General features: G+C 37.7%; 1 protein-coding gene across 1 annotated transcript in view; it reads left to right on the top strand.

Moving 5' to 3' along the window:
- FGD6 (FYVE, RhoGEF and PH domain containing 6) overlaps positions 1–24,962 on the top strand; it is a 95,925-nt gene that overhangs the window by 4,748 nt on the left and 66,215 nt on the right. Inside the window, exon 2 of the mRNA XM_016162752.2 lies at positions 815–3,233. Within this exon, the coding sequence (XP_016018238.2) occupies positions 815–3,233 (2,419 nt within the window). The remainder of the gene's footprint in view (positions 1–814; positions 3,234–24,962) is intronic.

Raw genomic sequence — 24,962 nt, 5'->3', positions numbered from 1 at the left:
CTACACTAGAAGTTGTCATCTTTTAAATGCACTAGAATGGTGGTGATCAATGAAGGGTACACGGCATAATCACTAGTGGAACCTAAAAGAAATACAGATGTCCGGGCTCTGTCTTCAGAAACTAATTAGACCTGGGCTAGAGCCTAGACATGTGACATTTTTAAAAATGAAGTTCCATGAGGATTACAATGAGAATTCCCAGTTGACAACACTTGCACGGAGAAATATCAACTTTATTATGAGCCTCCACTAATACAGAAGAGTTACTTTTCAGTTTTAAGTTTGGGAAGTTTCTGATTTCTGTATTTCTTTAAGATTGTTTTGGGGTTTTAGTAATCAAGATTATTGATACAGGGCATTTATATAACTTTGTATTATTGAGGTAGAAGATTACTGCTTTCATATGAAAGCTTAAAGAGTTGTGTTCTACATGTAACTTAGACAAGTTCAACTCTTAGCACTTAGCAAATGAAATGAAGTACTTTCTCCTACTATTCAGGCCCCAAGCAAAAACCAATTATTTATTTCATTTAGTGTTGTCTGCAGAGACGGTAATCTGTTCCAAAGTTAGAAGAAAAATTGTATTGGATTTATTAAGGAATGTACAATATACCCAAAGCTATGTATACTAGAAAGGAATGGCAATTTAAGAAATTTTCAAGACTAATATTGACTGTATACAATGTAGCACAATCTACCTAGTAAAATGAAAGTTCACCATATTGTCAAAATTAAAAGTTATCTAATTTAGTCATTTATCATCTTGTGCTTTGTTATTTTTTTTCTCATCAAATTATTATTATTTTCTTTCTAGAGATTAAGAAGCCACCGGTGGCCCCCAAGCCAAAGTTGGTGGCAAATAATAAGCCAACTCCACCTCCTGTTGCACCCAAACCCGATATTGTGATTTCTAGTATTCCACAGTCAACAAAGAAAACCAAACCAGCAATAGCTCCAAAACCAAAAGTTCCAAAGGGCTCACCTGTTTGTGAAATCGGGCAGTCACCATCAAGGAAAATCTTCGTGAACCTGGAAGAGCATAAACAGGAATTACCTGAAAATGCCAACAACTCTTCTTGCAAAAACGTAGGGCGTCAGAGCAGTGATTATATTTTACCAATGTGTTCCTGCAGTTCTGAGTGTATCCATAAGCTTGGGAATAGAGAGAATCTCTGTGTAAAGCATCTTGTCTTAGAGCACTTAGAAATGCCTGAAAATTTAGAAAATAGCAAAAGTGATGCATCCTCTCCGGCTATAAAAACAAGGAGTAAATGTGATTCTAATGGTGAAACGGTTAAGAGCCACAGTGGAGTCGTTTTAAAGGCAAACGTCTTAGAAGAGAAGCTTAAAGATGTTTTAACAAAACGAACGTCACCTTTTATTCCCCCACAGAAACACAGATCCACAGACAACCCAGAAATGAATAATGGCTGTAATTCCAACAGACAATGCAGAATTGAATTTGCAGACTTGTCACCTTCTCTGTCTAGCTTTGAAAAAGTTCCTGATCACCATTGCCACCTACAACTTCCTAGTAATGAATTTCAAAATTTTGAAACTGGTCAGGATGGCAGTGAAAAAAACAGTATTTGCTTTCATTCATCTGAACAAGAAACTCTAGCAAATGGTAAAAGAAGTCCTTTTTTATCTTCAGATGGTGTTAGTAAGAAATCAGAAGTCAAAGACCATGGCCTCTTAGAAATTCACTTAGTACCATATACCCCCAAATTTCCAACTCCAAAACCCAGGAAGGCACGCACTGCTCGCCTGCTACGCCAAAAGCACGTGGATGCTTCTAGTGAAAAGACTGAAGGACCAGAGAATTTAGATAATAACTCTTCTTGTCTTTCTGAAGATAGTTTGAAAAATAATAAAATCAGTGTCATTTATCAAGATGTTTTGTATAACCAGGAACAGGTGGGCAAAGTGAAGCCAGGCAATAAAAGTGAATTCAATGTGGACTCCAGCAGTGACAGACAAAACTTAGTTGATTCACAGAAAGCCATATGTCATGAAACATCTTCTTCTGAAAAAGTAACACCTCCTTTAAATACAGACTCTAATTTGAGTTCTGACAGCAAGATAGTAGATGATTCTAGTATGGTCCCTGCTGTAGACAAAGAGGCCAATTTTGCAAGATGCAGTACTCTATCTATGAGCCTGCCTAAGCAGGTGAAATTAACTTGCAACAAGTACATGCCTAACCTTGGAGTGTCTGCCTCTCAAACACAAAAAGAATCTACAATAAAAGAGGAAAGTTCTTCAAAAATTGTCCCCAAAAAACCTCAAAGACACAGCCTGCCTGCTGCAGGAGTACTTAAAAAGGCTGCCTCAGAGGAGCTTTTGGAGAAAAGTTCTTATCCCTCAAAGGAAGAAAAACATTCAGAGAAGGATCCGCAAAGAAACCACCTTCGACAATTGTGTGCCCAAAACCATGGTATGTCATCTTCCTTTGATATGCCTAAACGGACTTCAGAAAAGCCAGTGTGGAAATTACCTCATCCTATTTTACCCTTTTCAGGGAACGCAGAATCCTTGAAGTCTGTCACCATATCCTCAAGTAGTGAGCCTTCCACTGTCCTGACCAAGCCTAGAGCAAAATCACTATCTGCCGTGGATATGGAAAGGTGCAATAAGCCTTGCAAAGAATCTCAAAAGAAAAACTCTTTAAAGAAGTTGCTCAACATGAAGCTGTCCATCTGTTTCATGAAGAATGACTTTCATAAATTATGGTTCAAGAGTAGCCAACTTGGAGATACAACTGCAGGCAGCCCCTCGGGAGGGGGGCGAAAAGGGATTGATGAAAATGATTGGCATGGCTTGTTGGTAGATGAAGAGAAGAGAAATAAACCCATCAAAGCTTATTCTGCAGATAACTACAGTTTGGAATCCCAGAAGAAAAGGAAGAAGTCTCGGGGCCAGACCAGTGCAACTAGTGGACCAAGAGCTGAGTCTTTAGATGACCAACTGCTCTACAGGGAGGCGACATCTCAGGTGCCGTGCAAATCTGTTACAAGTGGCTATGCACCAGAGTATGAACATACACGGCATTATGAGGAAATACCAGAGTATGAGAACCTGCCGTTTATTATGGCTGTAGGGAAAACTCCAGAAGTGGAATGGCAGAATTCCAGCAGTGTGGAGGACTCTGATGCAAATGTGTATGAGGTAGAAGAGCCATATGAACCCCCAGATGGTCAGCTGCAACTTGGACCTACACATCAACATTCCAGGTAACACTCTTGTGCCAGACAGACACTACACTTTCACATCTATCACTGAAATTAACCTTCAGCAACCCCATGCGATAGGTAAAATTGCACACGAGGGAGATCACTTGGTGAGAGAGTGGGTCAGGTAAGCATGTGTTAAATTATTCCAAGGTGCAGTCTCTTTTATCATTTAGTCAGAATGTGAGTATTTGTAATGCAAGATTGAAGTACCTAGGGGAGGAAATTGGCCAATTTAGTGAGGTGTATATGCTCGGTGTAAGAGATCTGTGAAGTTATTGAAATCTGTGCATTTACCTATGATACCCTTGCCAGGTAGAACCTCTAAATTTGCAAGTTACTACTCCGAGGATTAGTTATTTTATCTGTCAAAGGCTAAGTATAAGTAGTAACTTCAAATGGATATAGGAAAAATACAGGAAACACATTAACTACTCTCTTTTCTTATTTTTGTGTAGGCGCTTTCTGCCCTTAGTATACTGATGCCATCCATGCCCATTCTCATGGCCCGGCTCAGCAATCACTGGCTTCGTAAAGCTTGTACAGTTGCCTAGTGGGAAATGTTTTCTTCCTATTCTGACCTTATCCAGTTATGCGGTGGTGTCCTCACAGCCTTTCCCTCAATCTGTCTTACGGTGTGGTTCTTTACTGATAGGTCTGACGTTCTGTATCCGGCTTTTGGCTCCATGCAGAGGTCTGATCACATCTTTTTGTTCCGCATGAGGCCAAGCAAGGGGCTTATAGGGATCAGTAGGTGTTGGTCGGGTGTACAAGAGAATGAATGAAAAAGAGGCAAAGGAAGCAACTACTTCAGTTGCCGCCTTCTTTCTCCACAGTCACAAAGGGAGCCTTGGCACTGTATTAAGGCATTGGTGTTGTGTTTAACACAAAGCTCATAGGCCCTTTTTGAAGTCTTCATATTCTTTTTAGGTCTCTAACTTCAAGCCTCTGAAAACTCAGGTCTTAAAATGAGGCTTTCATAGAAATATTAACATACATGGTACATAGTAGGGGCTAAAAAGATTATTGGGTGAATTGAATAAATTGTCTAATAAAATTGGAGTGCACCAAGTAAAATAAATTATTTTTTTAATTTCACATGTTCTAGCATTTTTCTTTATTCATAATATTCTCTGCCCTTCCTCCTTGACCCATTGAAGATGACTTACGCTCCTTGCCTAACTTTTCTCATAGCTGACTATTCTGTTTGACAGCTGTCTATTCTCTGAACGTTAGTACCCAGGCATAAGCTTCTTCCTTGGCCTAAATATTTTGATGGAAAATTGGAGTCAAGTATCCAACTTATAAAAAAATTTGTCTATTTTCATGTCTGCTCTTCCCTCCATGCAACAATTTTGTTGATATTATCCTCCTTTTAACATGCTTTTGTGTAGTGGTGTGTGTCTGTGTGTACAAGAAGAATGAATTTGGCTTCTTTATGATAATGTTACTATTCTTAGGTAAGGTGAAGTGTTTGGAGGTTTGGCTCTTGGTGTATAAGTTTCCTGTTGGCCTTAATGCTTAAATCCTAAGGGTTTGTCATTTTCTCTAACACAAGCTGTATATGTCTAGAATTTGTCCTTTATCTGTTGTACTTCTTATACAGTTAGAGGCACCACTGTTTAGTTTGGGGGGGGGGCCAGATTGGAATGAGTAATGTACACAGCCAGCGCACCTGGGTGGCATCCATAAGGAGGGTTCTTTCTCAAGGCCACAGTAAACCAAGGGTGGCTTTCGATAGGTTACGGGTCCTCAAGTAGGGCAGCCTGGTGAAGAGTGGGTGAGCTCTGCTTTTGAATGTTCCATGGAGATTTATTTTTAGGCCTGGAGCAGAGAGCTCTAAACAGGCTTGAGACTCCTAAAATGTGCCAGCTGAATCAAAAGCCTTCAGTCATAGGACCAGAATAACAGTTTTGCCTGGGAGATTGTACCTTTTGTAAAAAACATTGAAGAGACAGAGAAAGCAAAAATCCAAGCCTTCATGAGGAGGGCACCTGGACAACCTAAAATAAGGTGAATGAGAAGTGGGACATGCATTTCAGGCAAGCTGAGGGGATCCAAGTCAAAATTGTTTGGTAGTCTAGCTATTGAAACTATAGACCTGTTCTTTGCAGTAATTAATTCAAAATTAAACACCCTCGGGTTCAAAAATGATAAGAAAAAATGCAGACGAACCGTGTTTAAGATTTTTCTGCTGGAGTGAATCAGAAGAATGTAACAATTTCTCATCCCTTAGAGAAGAGTGGATCATACCTTTGGGCTAGTTTATACAGTCTACATATTTTTTAATTTAACAGTCTACATATAATAGCCAACCAGATTCTAGATCAAACAGACATTTGGCAAGCTTGGGGGCAGCCCATACATATGGTCACCTTTTTTTAGAATGTAGATGTTTCATGAACTAGCTGAACATTTACAAATTTATAACAACATGTTTATAAGTTATCAGAAAATAATGGGCAGTCCCCAGTTCCAGATGGGGTTGTGTTCTGAAAGTTCATGATAATTTGAAACTTGGACTGTATTTCCCGAAGAAACAGTTTTGGTAATGGTGGTAAAGTTCCCAGTTTAGCCCCCAAATTATAGTTAACCATTACTGTCTTAGCCTCCTCCTCCCAGGTGAATTCTTCCTCTCAGCACTTCCTTGGGCTGAGCCAGGAGGGTCGGCCAGGGTGGGGTTGAGCACCAGGATGTCAGAGGAGCAAATTCACTGGGTCTGAGGCTGCGGCCTTTGTGGAAAGGGTGAGGTGACTAAAGAAGAATGAGGAAACTGGAGGCTGGGCTCGCTGTATGAGAAAGACTATAAAGCTTTGGGAGTGATAAGGAGAAAGGAAGGACTAGGTGGTTGGGATTTAGTATGCGCTGGATTTTCTTTGCCTGCCTTTTTTCTTAGTCTGTCCCTCCCCTCTCACCCTCACAGTTCTTCTTTGCTAATTGAGTTTCTGACCCTTAGGCAAGAGTGAGTAGAAGAAACTGGGGGAGGGGTTCTGGGTGGGTAAGGAGTGGCACTGGGGAAATCCGGCTATGAGGAAGGAAGTCTGGCCAAATCCGAAGGTGAAGGAGGGAGCAGGGGAGTTCCCATGGCCAAAGACACTGTAGCTTTCAGGTGTTCCCAGTGAAGTCATCCTTGTGTCACTGCTCTGGGTTCTTAGAAGCACTTTTGTTGGAAATAAGATTGTGTGCCACTCTGGATTATTTTTGGTGCATTTTGGGTATAGTTATGCATTCTCTTCCCCCAAAGATTTCAGGCATAATAAATCTAAAACAACTAGCAGGCAATGGGCATTTCTCTCACTGCATGCAGGTAATATGTGCTCAGTTACTGCTATTCTTTTAGAGGTTTGATATCCAGAAGTATATCTGAAAATATGGGCCTTTATTAAAGAGTTATAGACAAATCAACAAAATAATAGTGTCCAATGCTGGAATTTTTTTTTCTTGAAATTATAGCAGCTTTCTTGACTCTTTAACCAAGAAAAAAATTTCCCTGGAAACATTCCAGGTTTTCCCTCTGTTGTTTCAGTTTGTTCTTACTGTAAGCACTTCAAAGAAAATGTATGATAATTGGCTTTTCCTAGGTAACCCAGCATGCCCTCAGTTTATTTATTCCGGAATACTGACCATCTGTCAAGCAGTGCACATCCAAAGGTGGAAGGGAGTGCCCGCTTGGGACAGCAGACAATGATAGGACAACGTGGTTTTATTCATCCAAGCTTTGCCTGAGCTCTACTCCAGAAGGGTAATAAAGATGATTTCCCAGAGGCGATGACACTTGACCCAAGGCTTGTAAAATAGATGTGATTGGATTTGGCGATTAGAGATCACCTTCTAACCTTGAGAAAAGTAGTTTCATTAGTGCTCTGGGTGAAGGAGCCCGATTGCAGACTCAGAAGAGAGGAAGTGGAATCAGCAAATGTGTATTGCTGTCCCTTGAAACTCTTCCCAGAAGTCCCCATTGCTTGACAAGTTTGAATTTTTATTTTGATTTTCCTTGAGCACCAGAATTCAAAATAAAATAAATTTCAAAATCATTTCTTTTTAGTTAATCAGTATGCCCTCACCTCTGATGAAGGAAAATACTAAATTTGTTTGTTTGTTTTTCACCATTTTAAACACAAAACTGGACTTAAAGAGCCATCAGGTGGCATTAATAAGTTGCCTCAAATCCCATTATGGCATTTGTATTACAAATCGTGAGAACTGGTGTAGAAGATACCTCTCTTGGGTTTCATTTACCATCTGGTGGTAACAGTGAATTTTAATAACGATTAGAGTATAATTTAATAGCCCTAATGAACCTCCGTGTTGTCATAGCATCTACAAGATTATGCAGTGAGAGGAAGGGGGTTGGGACTCATGTATCTTAACAGCAGCCCTTTCCTGTGAGTTATTTTCAGCATCAGCTCAGGAAATATCAAATATTTGTATGACTCTTTAATTTTGTGTTTCTTGTGTCGGAATCATAGCCACACAGTTTTGGCAAATGTGTTTATGTACTTAACCTTACATTTGAAACTGCAGCTAGAAACATTCAATTTTATTTCTTGGCAATAAAGCTTTTCCTTTTTCTTTTTAAAAAAGTATTAGTAATTAGTTAATTGCAGTCTTTTGTCCAGCTTTATTGCTTTGGCCTCATTTCCTGCCAAAACATGTAAGTGATATTTTATCAAATATATGTACTTTAATATAGTAAGATTCTGCTTTATATTTTTTAGAGGTGTATTTTTAGTCAGAGATTAGAGAACAAATATTCAACATTGTGATTGTATGTACACACACATGCACACACGTCCTGTGTTGCATGGTAAAACTACCAAGATAGTTGATATTTGCACATTTTGAGGGAAAAAGTTGGCTTTATATTTAGAGATAATTGATTAATTTTCCATCGCTGGGTTTTTATTAAAGTTTTGAATAGTTAAAAATCTAAATATTTTATAATTTAGCCAAAAATATGATGATTTGTGTTCATAAAATTGTAGTTAATTATACTAGCGAGACAGAAATTGCTTTGCAAAATGAGCTTCTGACCCATATCCTGGAGAAATATTCCCAGTGTGAACCTTTTGGGAAACGGCAGATGGCAAGGTGACAAGGAGGGGCTCATTCTTTTCCTAAGCACTTTAAATTTTTGTAAGGACCTGATAGGTAAAGGTAATCAGACAATCCATCAGTCTGTGAATGTTTTAAATGTATTAGTTGAATGTCTGGAACTCAATGCATTTTTTTGCAGTAGAAATAACTGTGAGTAGGAGTTAGGTTCCCAGCCAGCCCACAAGAACATATTTAGCTTCTAATATATGAAAAATATAATGGAAAGTAATAGAAATGAGACCGTAGCAGGACTTAAACAGAGCAGTAAACTTAAATGAATAGTTTTTATGACTTTTAAATGCTGGTGCATTCAAGGAGGAAGAGGTTAGTGTGTTGAGGAAAATATTAAGGGAGATGGGAACAAGATGAAGTGTGGAAGACGAACTTTGGTTCAGCAGTACTCCAGGTGGTGCAGGGACATTCCAGATGTGCACTCATGTTTGTACAGAAGGGGATGAGTGTGTTCTTATGTCAGGTATTCATAAGTAATGCTTGTGCTTGTGTATTACTTTTATAAGCTTTTTGTGTTCTTCCAGACATTTCTTTTAAATGCATCATCTTTTCCTGGCTTTGCATAGATTAATTTGGTATTTAGAGAAAACCCTTTATTTAAAAAGGGTTTTAAATAGACATGTTTATGAGTATATTTATTATTATACTTTCCTAAAACTATATTAGGTACAAAGAGTCGTTCGAGTAGTAGCACATTTGGGGTGGGACGCTACAAAGAAGTGCTGACCTTTTTATTAAATACTGAGTTTAAAAATTAAGTTCAAGAATGGAGCTGCCTACTATTCTTCTGGGTGGTATAGAAAAATCTACGTTGGTGGTTTAGTCTGGGCCTGGTAATTGTGTTCGTGGATCTCCGGAGAGGAAAAAATGTTTTTGTAAGTAGTTTTGACATCAGGCAGAGATAATCATTGGAGCTATAAAAATTGGGCCAGCTAAATAGACAATATCAGTGGAGTAAAGTACTATGATAGTATTTCTAGGAAGAGTAACTGCTTTCTGCAGTTATCTTTTAGGTTTCTCAGCCCTTGTCATTTGCATGTATTATAAGACCATTTTAGTTTCATATAAATATAAATTAGAGTAAGGTTGCATTTGGCGTTATACCCTTTTATACATAAAGAACTTGAATCATGGCGGTAGTGGCTTCAGGAAAAGTGGGCAAAGATGGAAATGCAACTAGATTAGTGGTTCTGATACCTAATGTTCAAGGGTTTGTTTACCAGACTTTCCCATTTATCGAAGATTTTTGGTTTCTGATTCAGGAAAGGTCAAATGATAAACACTGAACAAAGGAGTCAGTTTCTCCTGAATGTTTGGATAAAAATAAAACGGAAAACAAAACACATTTAGCCTTTTTATGTTTGAAATGGTAACTGCTTGTTCCTTTAGCCCTTGTGGATTCTGCTGAACACTTTGTTTTACTTAGATCATATATTTTTTTTTGTAGTCAGTTTCTTGGTAACATTTATAACAGTTGATATACTTTGGCATATGTTAGTATCATTTGAAACATTAGGAATTAAAGAATAGATTTGTGTTTTAATAAATTAGAATAGCTTTTTTTTTTTTTCTTAATCTAAAAAGCAGTTCTGATTTAAATTGTTCGATAATTAATTTCAAGTCCAGGAAAGTAGATATATAAAGAAGAAATAATTGGTAACTTTTTTCAATGGTCTTTAGATATAATGGCAGTCACAAGTAAACAGATTTCAACTTAAATGAGTAGTTTTTTCACTACTTAACTTTTCTTTTCAGAGCTTCACTGTTAGAAACATGAGGGTAAAGCACAGTACCTCTCGAGAGCCCCGTTAGGTTATGGGAAAGACTTGGAGGGGGGCAGGGAGAGATAATGAGATCATTCACGAGTCCAGATCTATAATTTATTGGGTAGTAAAAGTTTGGGTGAGGAAACTTAAATGGGGACCTTTGGGTAGTTTGAAAAATTTTGAAATTCAAGTATGTCTTTTAATGGTTTTAGGTTAAATGTAGTCATAGAATCATTAAATTTTAGAACCAAAAGAATCATAAATTATCCAATCCAGCTTCCTCATTCACGAATGAAACCAAGCCCAACAAGACTTGACTTTCACCACACCTCAGAGATGAGACTTTGTAGAACCAAGGCTCCAACCAGGTGCTTCAAATTATCCCATTGCCCCTTCTAAGGCTATTGTGGAAGCACTACAAAGAAAATAAGATTTAGAAAGCTCAAGTGATTTTAGTTCCAAAAGATTCAAGTTTGCTTGTACCACTGCCATTTTTCTCCTGTTAAAGCAGATAGTGGTTCCTCTATCAGGAAGATGGGCTGCACACAGCCATGTAAGAACACAGGGTTATATGGCTCTGATTTTTTAAATAGTGATTTCGCGGGGGGAGGGGGGGAGCAGAAAGTAGGATGAGGGGTTGAGTATTCAAATCAAGCAGGTTTCAGCCAAAAAATATCTGATCCTACTAATATATGTTAACAAAACTTTCTTCCAGCTTTTCGCCATCAACCTGTTTTTTTCCCCACTTCACCAAAAGTTTATCAGCCAGACAATATCAAAGATGAGAAAAGCTATTAACATCAAATATCATGGATTCTATGCTTAAAAGTAATGGCTACTATTTACTTAACATTTCTGACATGTCCAGCATTAAGCGAGGAGCTCTCACATGTGTTATTTAGTCCCTACAATCCTGTGAAATAAATATTACCTTCTTTTACAGATGGGGAAACTAGGACTTAATAAGGTTAAGTAACTTGACCAAGGGCACACAGCTAATATGTAGATAAACTGAATGTGGAACCAAGTTTTCTGATCCCGAGACATATCAATTTTAAATCAGAACATGTTCATATTCTGAGCTTTAATGCATGTTTTGCCGTTATTTTATTTTTTTATGTTTAATATTGGTGGAGTTCTGTGCATCTTCTACCCAGGGGACTGTGATGGACAAAATAATACTGACCCTGATTTGTTCACGCTCTAGAGGGAAAATACAGGGACACCTGCAGTGATATGCATAGATATTAACAGGCATTTCAGAGGCCCCAGATTTTTCATGCAAGAAGAGCTCATTGATTGGAAAGCTTTTAATGGTTAGGAAATAGATGCTTCAGTGGTTGGAAACTGAACTAATTGTGCCATGTTTGCATTTGGTCAAGTTATTGGTGGCTGCTATTCAAAGCAAGTTAAAATGGTTCTTGTCATTTACCAGTTACATGTGGACATTAATGACATAGAAAGGGTTATTCATGTCTCATATTTCCTCACTGATTTACGTGACAGTTGCTTATCTCATCCCTGTTCCTCATTTCATTCTCTGTCAAGTACTTTCTGACATCTATAGTACTATAGTTTAATAGTTAATTACTATTTATGGCTCCCCAAGGTAAATAATTTTGTAAGTCTGAAATGCCTTTTATAATAACATGATATCCCTATTATTTTAATGGAAAAAATAGATTTAAATGAATGGTAGGGTTTTTTTTTTTTCTCCCAAGAGACAGGTAATACAGTCTCTCTTGTATAGAGGGGGTAGGATTTCTGGAGCCTTGTGAATTATGGAGAGTGCAAGACCTGGAAACTGGGTGAAGGACCACATTCAGTTTGGCTGTAGGTGAGAGAAATTCTTAAAGCATCATTGCTGGTGCTGCCAACACAGGTCACAGTCACTGACCCTGTTCACCAAGAGACCTGCTGAACCTACTACCTCCAACTTCAAAGTGATTAAGATGCGTCTTTGAGACTTAACTGTATTCATCCTGCCTAGGCTCGACTGAACTTGGCTAGTCTTGTTTTAAGCAAGTAAATGCTGTAAATCATATTACAGAAAACATTTAAATTTCTTCTCTGCACACACTGCTGGGCATTTTAACACTTTGCATTAAACAATCACAGTGCAAATTATAAAAGGCTGCTTTAAAAAGTAAGCCTGGCAAGACCTCTCTACTTGGCCGTTAAAGGTAGTTACATGTATATGAAAGTACTCAGACTATTTAAAATATCCTATAATTCAGACTTTTAATGAATTTTTAGTTTTCTTCCTCTCAATTTAATCCAAATTAAAATCTACCCAGATATAGCTACGTAATTGGCTTCATTTTTCGGGATGTTTCATTATCAAAGAGCATATACGTACATACTTACAGTTTTTAGTATTCAGGTATAGGTACATGTAAGTTTCACTTCCCTGCATCACTTATTTCCTGCCTTTCCTCTTCCCCATGTTTTGTGGTAAAACAGAGGATGGAAAAAGAACAGTGGGGGTGATACTGCTCTGGAGACTCTTGTTATAGGAGTCTGCTGAAATTCCATGGCCTCAATCTGCCAGTTTTCCACGACTCTGGTGCCCAAACACTCTTACCTAATGACAGTTGATATCAAAGGTGTCTAAGTTTTCATGTAAACATAGTGACATTTTAACTGCTAGAGGGGATATTTTCAAGGGATTTTATTCCATAGTAGCTAATCAGCTATTTCAGAGAGAGTTGGATTTTTAGATTGTGTTGTATAGAATTTATATAGAAAAATTTTGTAAAATATAGGTTTTACTTTTATAGAAATTAATAAACCTAATTTCGCCTTGGATAAACCAAAAAGCAAAGAATTACTTCTAATTATGTTTTTCTCAGGCTGGTCTCAACATTTGGAAATGGGGTGGGGGGACAGGGTCAGACTGGAAGTCATAAATTAAAGACAGTTACTACTCACAAGATATTTACATTCTAGTTTATTATTTTTTAAAATTGAAATTGTTACTGATATAACTGTAGATTCACATGCAATTGTAAAAAATAGTACAGAGGAAAAACTATACTTTAGCTAATTTCTCGTAATGGTAACATTTTATAAAACTATAGTAAAATAGCACAGCCAAGATATTAACATTAATACAATCCACTGATCTTATTTAGATTTCCCCAATTTTGTACTCAATGTGTTTGTGTGTTTAGTTCTATACAGTTTTATCACATGTGTAGGTTTGTATATCCACCACCATGGTCAAGATACTGAACAATTCCATCATTACAAAGATCCATCCCCTTTGTTACCCTTTTAAAATCACACCCACCTCCCACCCACCCACTCCACGACCCAATCCTTGACAACCACTAATCTATTTCAAATTTTTGTCATTTCAAAAAATGTTATATATCATGGAATCATATAGTGTGGAACCCTTTGGAATTGGCTTTTTTCAGTCAGCATAATTCCCTGGAGATTCATCAGTTGTTGCATGTATGAATAGTCCTTTCCTTTTTATTGCTGAGTAATATGCCAGGTCAAGGACACCCAGTTAAAAGGCCATTTCCACTGTTTGGCTCTTAACAAATAAAACTGTAGTGAACATTCATGTACCTACTGGTTTTTGTGTGACCATGTATTCATTCTCATTTCTCTGGGATAAATGCCCAAATATGCCATTGTGGGTTATGTGGTAATTGCATGGTTAGTTTTATAAGAAGAAGCTGCCAAAATGTTTTTCAGAGTAACTACCGTTTCACTTTCTAACCAGTAATGTGTGAGTGAGCCAATGTCTCCCCATCCTGGCCAGCACTTGGTGTTTGTCACTTTTTTGTTTTGCCATTCTGATAGGTGTGTAGTGACATCCCACTGTGGTATAATTTGCACTTCCTTGATGGCTCAGGTTATTGAGGATGTTAATTATCTTTTCATGTGCATATTTGCCATCAGTATATCCTCTAAGTGAAAATGTTTCTTTTGCCCCATTTCTAATGAGAATTCTTGTTTGTTTTTTTAAAGAATTATGTTTTATAATTAAGCATAATTTGGTGTCTCACTCCCTAGAGAACAAAATTCAAACTCTGTTGCTTAATATAGAAGACTTTTTGTGGTCCGGCCCCAGTTGGCCTTTCTAATCTTATGGTCTTATCCACTTGTATAAGACTGACTTAACATTCCTAAACATCCCTATTCCCTTTTATTGGTTTGTTCTATTACCTGATGTACCCTTTGCCCCAAACCGATGATCTCATCCTTCTAGACCTAACTCAAATGTTACCTTTTGTGTAAATCTCTCATTTCAATGTAGGAAAGATAGCAAAATACTCCTTATTTTTTATTTGCTCATCTCTCTCCCCTACTATAATACCAATATGCATGAATGAGAGGCACTTACTGTTGTGACTTCACTTTATCCCCAGTGCCTAAAACAGTGCGAGACATGTTGTAGGCACACAGTACATTTTTGTTGAAAGACTGAAAATGAGGAAATGGATTTGTGGATGCTTGTGTGGCCACTCCCTTCCATAGTGTATTGCCTGGCATATCCTGTTTATAGTATAATAAAAGCAATAGCTAACGTTTAGTATAACAATTATATACCAAGTAATACAAGGTATACCCCTTTCCTTGGTTCACTGTTGTTCAGCACTAACTCATCATTCTGTCATAGCACTTTGTTAACCTTCCCCTAAGACCACCTCCAAAAAATGAAACATATGTGAAATATAAGAATAAATATTATAAGAGATTGTAAGACCTTTGTATCACTGGCCCTAGCATTTACCTGGCACAAAACAGGTGGTCACATCTGAGTAAATAGTTGTCAGGTTGTATATTGCTTTTACTTGTATGAGGTCAGAAGCCAGCTGCATTCTAAGTAAACCAGTATCCCACTGACCAGGCTTCCAGAATGTACAGGAAACATCTGTTAATTTTGGAAAGCAGTTATACTGATTTTGAGAATTACTGCTATTTGCTGAAACAGAGCTCCCTTGGAGAAGAGAGATCGAGTTAAAAGGGCTCACATGCATCTGTCTTTATTAAATACATAGTGAGTATCCTTCCATTTTGTGGACTGGTTAAACAAGAAGCATTCCATTCCTCTCACTCCACTTGCCTGCAGAAAAAAGTGACAGAGTCTAATTCCCATACCAATCAAAAGCAGTTTTTAATAGTTTCTTAAGTAGTACAGGTCTTAAGATATCTTCAATTGTACCACTAAAAAAAAAAAAAAAAAAATTAAAGTTTTATAAAACCGGCTCTGTGTTTTGCATGTATTAAGACTGGAAGGAAGTCTGGGCAGTCTGTAGGAACGTTTGGAGTTAAGACATCCCAGAGTTAAGAGCCTGGTGAAGGGCCAGTTTTTGTGTATGTGGGAAATGATCAGAATGATTTTGCTGCAGATAATTCATCCTATAAAGGGTGAATTATGCATATAATTATTTCAGGATTTGAACATGGATCAGTCTGCCAAAATATTTTAGAGTCTTTTTTCTTTTGTCTCCAAATAAAGTGTGTTGCAAACCCCAGTAGCATGGACTAGTTGGAAATGGGAAAGATGTAAGAGTCTCACCTAAGAACATTTTGAAATCTTTCAGAAAAATGTTAAGAAAACTTCTTACCTTTTAGTATTCTCACTGTACAGCTGATAAAATCCCATGTGTTCACTGTTCAGAAGCCAGGTAAAATATGCTACGGATTTGTACAAATAACCTGTGAAAGCTCTGATAGATTACAGCTTTCCTCTTAACGTATTAAGTCCTGTTTCTAGTTAATGGGTACTAACTGCACGTTGTGTGCCGAGCATCGTATTTGGGGGAGTAGAAAAGGAACTTTCAAAATGAAAATCAGTACTAAGGCTTTAGTAAAGAAAATAAAAAATCAGAAGAGTGAAAGTTCTATGACTATTGAAGAAATCAGTTTTGGTCTCATTAAAATATCTGAAATCTTTTTGTAAGGCAAAATTAAATACCTCAAAAATAAGCAAGTACATTAGCTCTGATGTAGTTCAGGAGCTTTTTTGATGGTGAAGCGAGTTGGGGTATGTTTTTATATCCAGTAGTTAAAACTTTAGTAACTGTTGATGCTTTCATACAGTAGGCTACAATGAGTACTTAGCTGTTTTCTTATTAGATTGACTCTTGATGGTAGTTATTCTAAGCATCATTAATTCTTATTGATCCTGCTTACTGTTAAGACTCAAAGTATTTTTGTATGCTCTTCTGTACTCTACAAATTAATGTCTTCTTTGCCTGCTCATTGAAATCTTGGCCCCAGTAACTATTTCTGCAAATGCACTTTTGGGCAGATTCCGTAAGTAGAATCTGTAACCGTGAACAGATACGTTGGAGTTTATAGAAGCCTCTATTTCACTATACTTACCTGATGTTAGTGTGAAAACATTCTTTCTTCCCTGGATTACCTTACAAGGAATTTATCATTTTCCCTGGTGGAGGTAGACAGTATAGAGTGTTAGAAGTGTGTTCATTTATAGGCTGTCTACAGTAAGTATACTGAAAACCATTGCTATATCCACATGTCAACATGGTGTGATATTTTGCATTTTAGGGCAAGTCCATATGGGGTTGGCAGTCTCCAGCCCCTCCTTTCCCTTGCCACTGATCTTTCCTTCCAAAGTATTAAAAATAATAATAATAACCATTTATGAGGAATGTTAAAATAATTGAGATTAGTAAGCAGAGAAAGGAGAATGGGGATTTTCAATTCTTTATGTGTGTATTTATAAGAGATATAGAATTCTTGTGGGTTTTTTTTTTTTTTAAAGGTGCATAAAGTGAAAAGTAAAGTGCTCCCTCCTTTCCCTCTCATTATCCCCCTCCATTCTAGTTGAGAGAAAAGGTTTTGGGGGTGTTTTGTTTGTTTGTTCTACTTTTTAATATGGAAAGTTTTAGAATGAATGGAATGTTTAGGGTAGTTAATCTCTGTCCCTGGAAGGCTTTTGTTACCTTGGAGGTACTTGAGAAAGGCAGAGTCTGTCAGCACTGTTTCCCCTGGGTGGGAACAGTCTTTTTCCGGGTTTCACCTCACTGCTCAAAGCCTACCCCACCAGGAGCTCAGGAAAACGCCAGGGTGACCGAGCCGCATCACAGACGGAGGAATAGGTGATTCTTGTCTTTCCACCTGCTCCTTATTTCTTTCTTCTGTCTCTCTTTTCTTACTGTTTTCTGGTATCTTTATTTCTCCTTCTTTTTATTCTTTTGCTGCCTTTAACAAGAGATCAGTGTTTTGAAATGCTAACCACTAGACTCTTTCTACTTTAGTACAAAAACATGTATGTAGAAAAGAAATAAGGTACTTTACATTGCAAGGTGAAGTTCTCATTACCAAAGGAGTCAGCAACCTCATTGTATAAGTGACACATGCTTCTTATGTCACTTGTAGTCCTCTTCAGCCCATGTGGCCCATTGAGATTGTCATTTATGTTGGTTACCGAAATTCGTTTAGAGATAGGAGATGGCAGTAGTCAGCTGCTCAAAAGAAGTAGTGAAGTAGTAAGCTATTCAAAACAAACAGTGAAATTAAACATGGAAAACAAGCTCTGGAGTGACTGCTGTAAAACCGAGGCTCACATGACTTCATTTCAGGAGTTCTTTACTCAGACGTGTACGCTGGTGATGAGCTGTTTCACATGACTGATAATGCAGAAGCTTCTCTCTGAAGTCATTTTTATATTTCTAGATTCTTTTTAAATATTAGGTAGTGCACACAAGTGAGCTTTCTATGTACCAGGCATTGTTGTTAGTTATGTGTATTAATTCATTTAATCCTCATAAAGCCTTGTCAGGTGGGCACTATTATTGTCCTCATTTTATGGGTGAGGAAACTGAGGCATAGTGGGGTAAAAAGCTTACTCAATTTTACTTCATAAGTGGTAGAACTAGGATTCAAATGCAGGCAGTTTTGCTCCAAAGAAGATACATTGCTCCTCTGGTTAATCTATTATACCAAAAGTCAGCAAACTTTTTCCATAAAGGGTCAGATGGTAAATACTTTAGACTTTACGGGCTATATGGTCTCTGTTGCAACTTTTCAGCTCTGCAGATATAATGCAAAGGAAGCTACAAGCAGTACAAAAACGAATGTGTGTGCCAATAAAACTTTATTTGTGGACACTGAAATTTGAGTTTTATGTAATTTTCACATGCCAAAAAATATTATTCTTGATTCTTTTTTGTCACCGTTTAAAAATGTAAAAGCCATTCTCAGCTCACAGGCCTTAAAAGAAGAGGCTGGCTTTGCCTACTCATACTATCCTGTTTTGTTTTATTTTTTTTTTCTGTGTGTGTGTGTGTGTGTGTGGGGGGGGGGGTATGTTAAGATAAAGTCCATTTATTTATTAATTCCTTCATGAAAGAAATAGATCAGGCCTCATACCGAATTCTGGGGTTAGCAGGGGTGGACAAGAACAAAAACTTCCTAGTTCCTCTTGTCATTCTGTTTACTTAATGGATTTTGATGTTCTCCCTCTTCTCGTGCCTGCTTTTAAAAATTTGTCTTTATTTCCTGTCTAGTGCGTATACCAGGCATGTTCACACTATTTCATTTAACTTCATAGCCTGTAGTATTATCTCAGTTTTATAGTTTAGGGAAGTATAAAATCGAAGAGCCTAAATAGCTCGTCAGTTACAGCCAGGTGAGTGGTGGAGCCTAGGTTTAAATGCAGATTTATCTTAGGCTGCAACCAGTGATTTTTCTTCTCTACTGCCTTTTCTCTGCTCCTAAAAATGTATGAAACCATGATAAAATTTTTGTGACTCTGTCCAAGGTGAATCTGTGTGTCTTACTTCTTGAATGCATGTTTATTTTCACTTCCCTTCCATTTTCCCTGACTCTAGCTTTCGAAGATGTTACCCCAATATAATAGAAATGTTATTATTTTTCTTAGTTTCCCAATCAAGGAAGCTAAAAATAAATATAGAGCTAGTCAGCAGTGTAACTCGTGGAAAGATACTCTGATGCATGGGATTAAGAGTGGAGGAAGAAACCCATGTCCTTTCCTGATGCCCTCTACAGTCTCTTAGTCTTGAAAAAAAAAAAATGGACTTGTATCCCCAGGATGCTCTGAGGGGGAAATGGGTTCCGTGTGGTCTTGGTGGCTATCAATGATCCATAGTTGGTCTTGACTAGACCTTTAAGATCGTTCTTTTGTGGATAGTTGTGTATAGTTGTGTATACTTACTTATGTATAGTTTTAGATAAGGAAGTGGACTGATTTATTCATAGTGACAGTTTAACCTCTCCCTCTCTGACTCCTTATGGGTTCCCAAGAAGCCTACTATCCTTTCCCCATCACAGTGGAAAATCCCAATTATAGGTTATATTATTTCCTGTTAGAAAATAGGAACACTCAAATAGGCTGAGATAAAATAATAAGATCTGGGGCTGAAAGCAGATTTCCTTTAGGTTTAACTACTGATTTCCTTGTAATTCCCTACTATTTTATTATAGCGGGGTCTTTAATGTAACATTTAATATTCTATAACATGGATATGTCATTTCTGTAGCACATAACATAAATACCTTTAAATTGAAAATTGCTTGAGTTTATCGTAGGAGAATCTATTGGGATGTTTACAGAAAATGTAATTAGGTGTCCACGAAGATAACGTTATAGACCCTTCAGTTTAACTTCTCAGGATAATCCTATTAGAAACACCAGTGTACCTACTTTATACTTAAGGGTCCCAGAAAATGGCATCCTCTTTGGTAGTTGTTTAAATGATCTCTTTACCCTGTTAGTGAGGGAGGCATTCCTGCTCTAGGGTTATGGGGGTGACCAAACACATGACACTGGATACATGAGATTGACAGCAGTTTATAAGTCACATATGCTCATAGACTAAGGGAGGAGAACACAGCATGCCACACAGGCCCATGCTGGAGTTGTACTTGGTGGAGTGAACTGCCAAGGACTGTGGGGCAGTCTCTGTAATTTCAAGAGGGTAGGGTGATCCTGCTTTCCATGGGAGGAGGGTATGATAGGCTAGTTTGAATAATTTTACCCATTGGCAAGAAACTATGGTATTATCCTCTACTCAGGGCTAAGCCAGAACTGTCCCTGCAGTAGAGAAGGTGGTTTGGCTAGAGCACCTTATCTGAGAGCAGAGTAGGAAGGGCAACTTGTAGTTAGGACATTAGGAGCCCTCTTGGTTTTCCTAAGATGTCAAGGCAGAACCCAGTATTAGGCCTTATACCATATTGGTTTCAAATCGGGTCACAATCAAGAGCATAACATGGGCTGAGGGAATGGTCATATTTTCCAGAAGTCTTAGTCACCACCTTTTCAATGGCCATTATGATTATGATGAAAAGATATTATCAGAAGTAATATGGCATTTACAACTGACACAAAACACATGGCCACCCTGTTAGAGAAGGTAGTCAAAAGGTGAGCTCTTTCTTTCCACTTACCAACCAGTCTTACTCCCCTGGCCCAGCTCTCCCATTAAGTTTCCTACTGTAGTGTTTGAATCTGATAAAACCAAGCAGAGTGATTGGGTTTGGATCACCAGTTTCCATCAGGGATGGATGATTATTTCTTCTGCCTTGGCTGCTTGCCAGCCATGTTTCAGTAGGAACCTCTCTCAAACTTGGTAGACTGTCTAACTTCTCGTCACATAGAAATGCCCCCCACCAGATCACCCTCTACATCACTTCCAGCCTTTGTACACACCATTCCTTCTCCAGTCCTCTCCCATTCAGGTTGCCTTTGCTCCTCCTTTCATTTACTGAAGTCTCTTCTCCCAAATGCCCACACCTCAAGTCTCTCTGACTTCCCCAGCCTGCATGGGTACTTATTTTTCTGGCTCTGTAGCCCTCAGTGTCTGCGCACTGACTTTAATATTTAGCATACACTAACTTTTAGTTCTGTTTTTAGAAAATAGTCCCTGCCTTTAATCCTAATAACTATAGTCGTTTCAGTTCCTTCTGCCTTTATCTGTTTAGGAAAGTCACTCAGGTATATAGAGAAGCATCCAGTAGAATTTACAGTTTGAACATTATCTATTTCTATTAGATTATCTTCATCCAGCCCTTAAAATAGGATAGTATATGACACATTTCTTGAAGAACATTTTAAGGAATCATTCCTCAAACCCTTCCAAATTCTAAGAAAGCAAAATTGCTGTTAATTAAATGTTTGCTGTTTATTTTAGCTAGTCCTTGTGTCATGGGAGTTTTATAACAATTTCTGTCTAGCTGGGAACAGCTCAGGCTTGAAACAAATGCCTTTTGGCTAAGCTAGAGGAGCGAGGGTATCTGTTGGACTCTGATCAGCCTCCTGTGTCATTAAGATTGGGCCAGAATCCTGGAGGACATGATCCTTACTTACAGGGGAGAAGTTCTCACAGCCTCATAAGGAGCACTGTGAGAGATGCCTCATAATATGGTGCAGTTCTCTATCACTTAGTTGGCAAGTTGTGGGGTTACTCTGTGGCCCCTGCAGACTATTGAACAATCAGTCTCTCTAACAGCCTCTTTTTCTTTTTTCTTTCTTTCCCTCCCCCTCCTTCTTTCTTCCTTTCTTTCCTAACCAACTAACTAACTAACTTCCTTCCTTCCTTCCTTCCTTCCTTCCTTCCTTCCTTCCTTCCTTCCGCCCGCCCTCCCTCCCTCCCTCCCTCCCTCCCTTTCTTCCTTCCTAATATTCTCATTACCCTAGGAAGGAATAAGGTACCCCTAAAGAGCTGATGCTCTCTGAACCGTCTCTTATAAAACTATATGAACTTTCTGGTTGTGTGTGTGTGCATGTGTGCATGTGTGTGAACTGTCTTTGATAGAGTAATAATACCATTCATAAAAATGTTCTTAAAAAGCACCAAAGGGTAGATTATAGTCTCTTTCTTACCTCAGACTTTAGTCCCAGAGGCAATCATTGTTATCAATTTCTTCTGAATCTTTCCAGAGCTATCTACCAGCATATTTCTGTGTTTTTTTGTATGTGTATACATTTATATATATACACACACATATACATTTATATGTAGGTATGTATATGTGTTCTTTTGTTTTTTACACAAATGAATGCACAGTGTTCTGTGCCTTGATTTGTTTTAACCAAACAATATTTCTTGAAGAACAGTCTTTATCTTTGCATGTAAATCTACCTCAGTTTTTAAATAGTTGTTTATTAATTCATTGTATGGATTTGCCCCTACTTGTCTAATTAGTCTCTTATTTGGCCATTGATGATATCTTTTCAAACTGCTTTCTTTCTTTCTTTTTTTTTTTTGTAGTTAAACCTTAATGACTCTAAACTACTTACATAAAAGGGATATAATATCTGCGTCGGTTCTCTTTTACTCTAAGGAATTTTGAATTCTGTTTGTTTTGTAACCCATTTACAAAGTGTCCTGCAGGACTGTATTTTAAATAGCAGCCTCAGGGTAGTAAGCCTGATTTTGCTTCTGGTCAGTGAGGCAGAGCTTTAAGAATCCTAATAGTAAGTGCATTTCTGGGGAAGGAGGTGGCAATGGTACTTTTAAGGGTAGAGGTTGCCCCAGGAAAAGGAAACAGACCAGTTTTTTCAGGGTCCGTCCCTGAAGCCAGATATTCTTCCTGAGTCCCCCAACGCCAGTTTTCAAGCAGTCTTCCAGTTTACCTTGCAGAGAGAACCTGGATATTTTTCTGTGGCTTCTTTTTCTGAAGTCCCAGATCCCTGGCTTGCTAGTTTTAAAAGCTTGGTTATTAATACCTCTAAAATTCATGAACCAAAGAATAAAAACACTGATTGCGTGTATTTTACATCGCAAGTCTCTTTTTTACTTTTACTATGAGGGAGTGGAGGGGTAATAAACTCTTGCTGTGGTATCCCTTGTTTTAATGATTTTATTTGCATTCTGTGGTTATTAATCAAAACGTTTAACTCAAAATAGTTAATACACTCATCCATATGTTAAATTACAGACTTTTAAATGGAAATCAAGATAATAAAATTATTAATTTAAAAAAAGAGTTTGTTCTAAACTTTAGGCACTCTCAAAAGAAGATTAAAAATTAATATATATTAAGAAACTAATGTAGACATCTTTCTTGGGGTGGGGGAAGGATTTCTGCTATTATTATACTGTAAGAAGAACATCAGCCATCCACAGCTTTACATATTATTGATGCATAAGTGTTTTTTCTAGTAGAAGTGGTGAGTAATGGAGACCCGTCAGATGGTCTGGTTTACCTCTCAGCACAGAGGTGTCACACTTATTGAACCTGATATTTGTTCAGGTCAGATAAGTTTGCTTTGGCCTCTGTTATCTCTTGGTTTTTATGTTTTGTCACCCTGGCTCTGCACATCCTTAAAATAATTGTGTAAGATCCTGTGTTTGGAAAATCTCAAAACATGATAGGAATAAATGAATCTTATTAATTAGAGGATAAAAATGGCCGTGTATGGCTATTTCACAAGTTGCGCTTTGTTCCTTAGGAGAAGTAGAGAGAGAACGTATTCATTTTAGGGGTAGTTCCCAGGAAAATATCTGCTTGGGGGATGGAGAAAATTCTACAAGTATTGTGTAATTAAGAAGAAGAACTAAAAACGAGAATAAGAATGGGTTTTTGTTGATTTGTTTTGTGGTTTCAACCTGACCATGAAATATGCAATTCCATAAGGGAATGGAAATAACAGAGTAAAATGTTTTCTGATGAAACTAAATAGAAACAGTTTTCTGGTGAAAATTGTGAAACAAATTTATATATTTGGCATATTCTATAACATTAAAATTTCTTTGCTAATTTTTCCATGTAATGTTCATCTTTGAAGTTCTTAATAGTAGTTTTTTCCATTCAATCTGTGATAAATGCGAAAGCAGCCAAAGGAAACACATAATCACTAAGTCATAATGAGATAGCATTTGAAAAAGAATTGTAACAACATCCTGAGGACGAGCAGGTTTTGTTCGGTTTTGGGGCCAGGAGTGGAAAGAAGAGGAAGCGAAAGATCACAAAAGTTCATATTTATATGTTGTGACTTGGAAATGAGAAACTTCTGAAGGTGAGGGTCTGGAATAAACGTCTTTGAGTTTGGGAGGAATTACATACTACATTCTTTGATTAAGGGGTGCAGAATAAAATCACAGGCAAAGAGGAAAAAGAAACCGGATTCGTCAACAACAGAGGACAGGATTCAGTGCTTTGAACGCGTTCTTCAGTTAACGCTGCTTCTCTTCCTCTCTCTGTCATCTCTGTCCTTTTCCCTTCCCCTTGCTGGAATTGGTAATTTAATGAAGGTTCACAGAATGTTTTATTGGTAATGCCTGGCTCAGCATTGTGCAGGTTTTATGCTCCTGAAAAATCTCAGGGGGAAGGGATTAAATAAGTATTTTTTTAAAAGACAATTCCCTCTAAAAGAGAGATCACTCTTGATGTGACATCTTACCTGATAGAGAAATATGATGTACTCCCAGTGGAGGATGTACTGTCTCTATATAGGAAATAACATAAAAAGGAAGTAATGTTTTAAAATTTTATAACATTAACTAATCATCCTTATTCCAGTGTATTTGAAAAGAAATTTTCTCCCTAGACTTCTTCCAGAAGCAAATCTGACCTAGAAAAGATGGCCTGGGGACATGGTCTTGTCTCTGTTCTGGTTGTTGTTGCAGCTTACTTCCCTCTTACTATGATTATCAAATTATGATATAACTAGGCAGGAAAGTGTGGAGGAAACACTATGTCCTGTTCCTTTAACCCCAGCGCAGACAGTGTTAGGACATTATCTTCCTGATGATGGGAAGGAAATGTAAGGAATAGAAGAGCCCTGCACTCAATGACTGACATTGGTAGAGAACCCATAGTTCATTATTAGAAATCTAAAATTACCTAGATGGATTTGAAAGCTGTTAACAATATGTGGGAAAATAGATTAATCAAACAATTT

This window comes from Rousettus aegyptiacus, unplaced genomic scaffold, assembly GCF_014176215.1.
Source record: "Rousettus aegyptiacus isolate mRouAeg1 unplaced genomic scaffold, mRouAeg1.p scaffold_m13_p_2, whole genome shotgun sequence".
NCBI lineage: Eukaryota > Metazoa > Chordata > Mammalia > Chiroptera > Pteropodidae > Rousettus > Rousettus aegyptiacus.
This window is presented reverse-complemented; position numbering and strand designations above follow the sequence as displayed.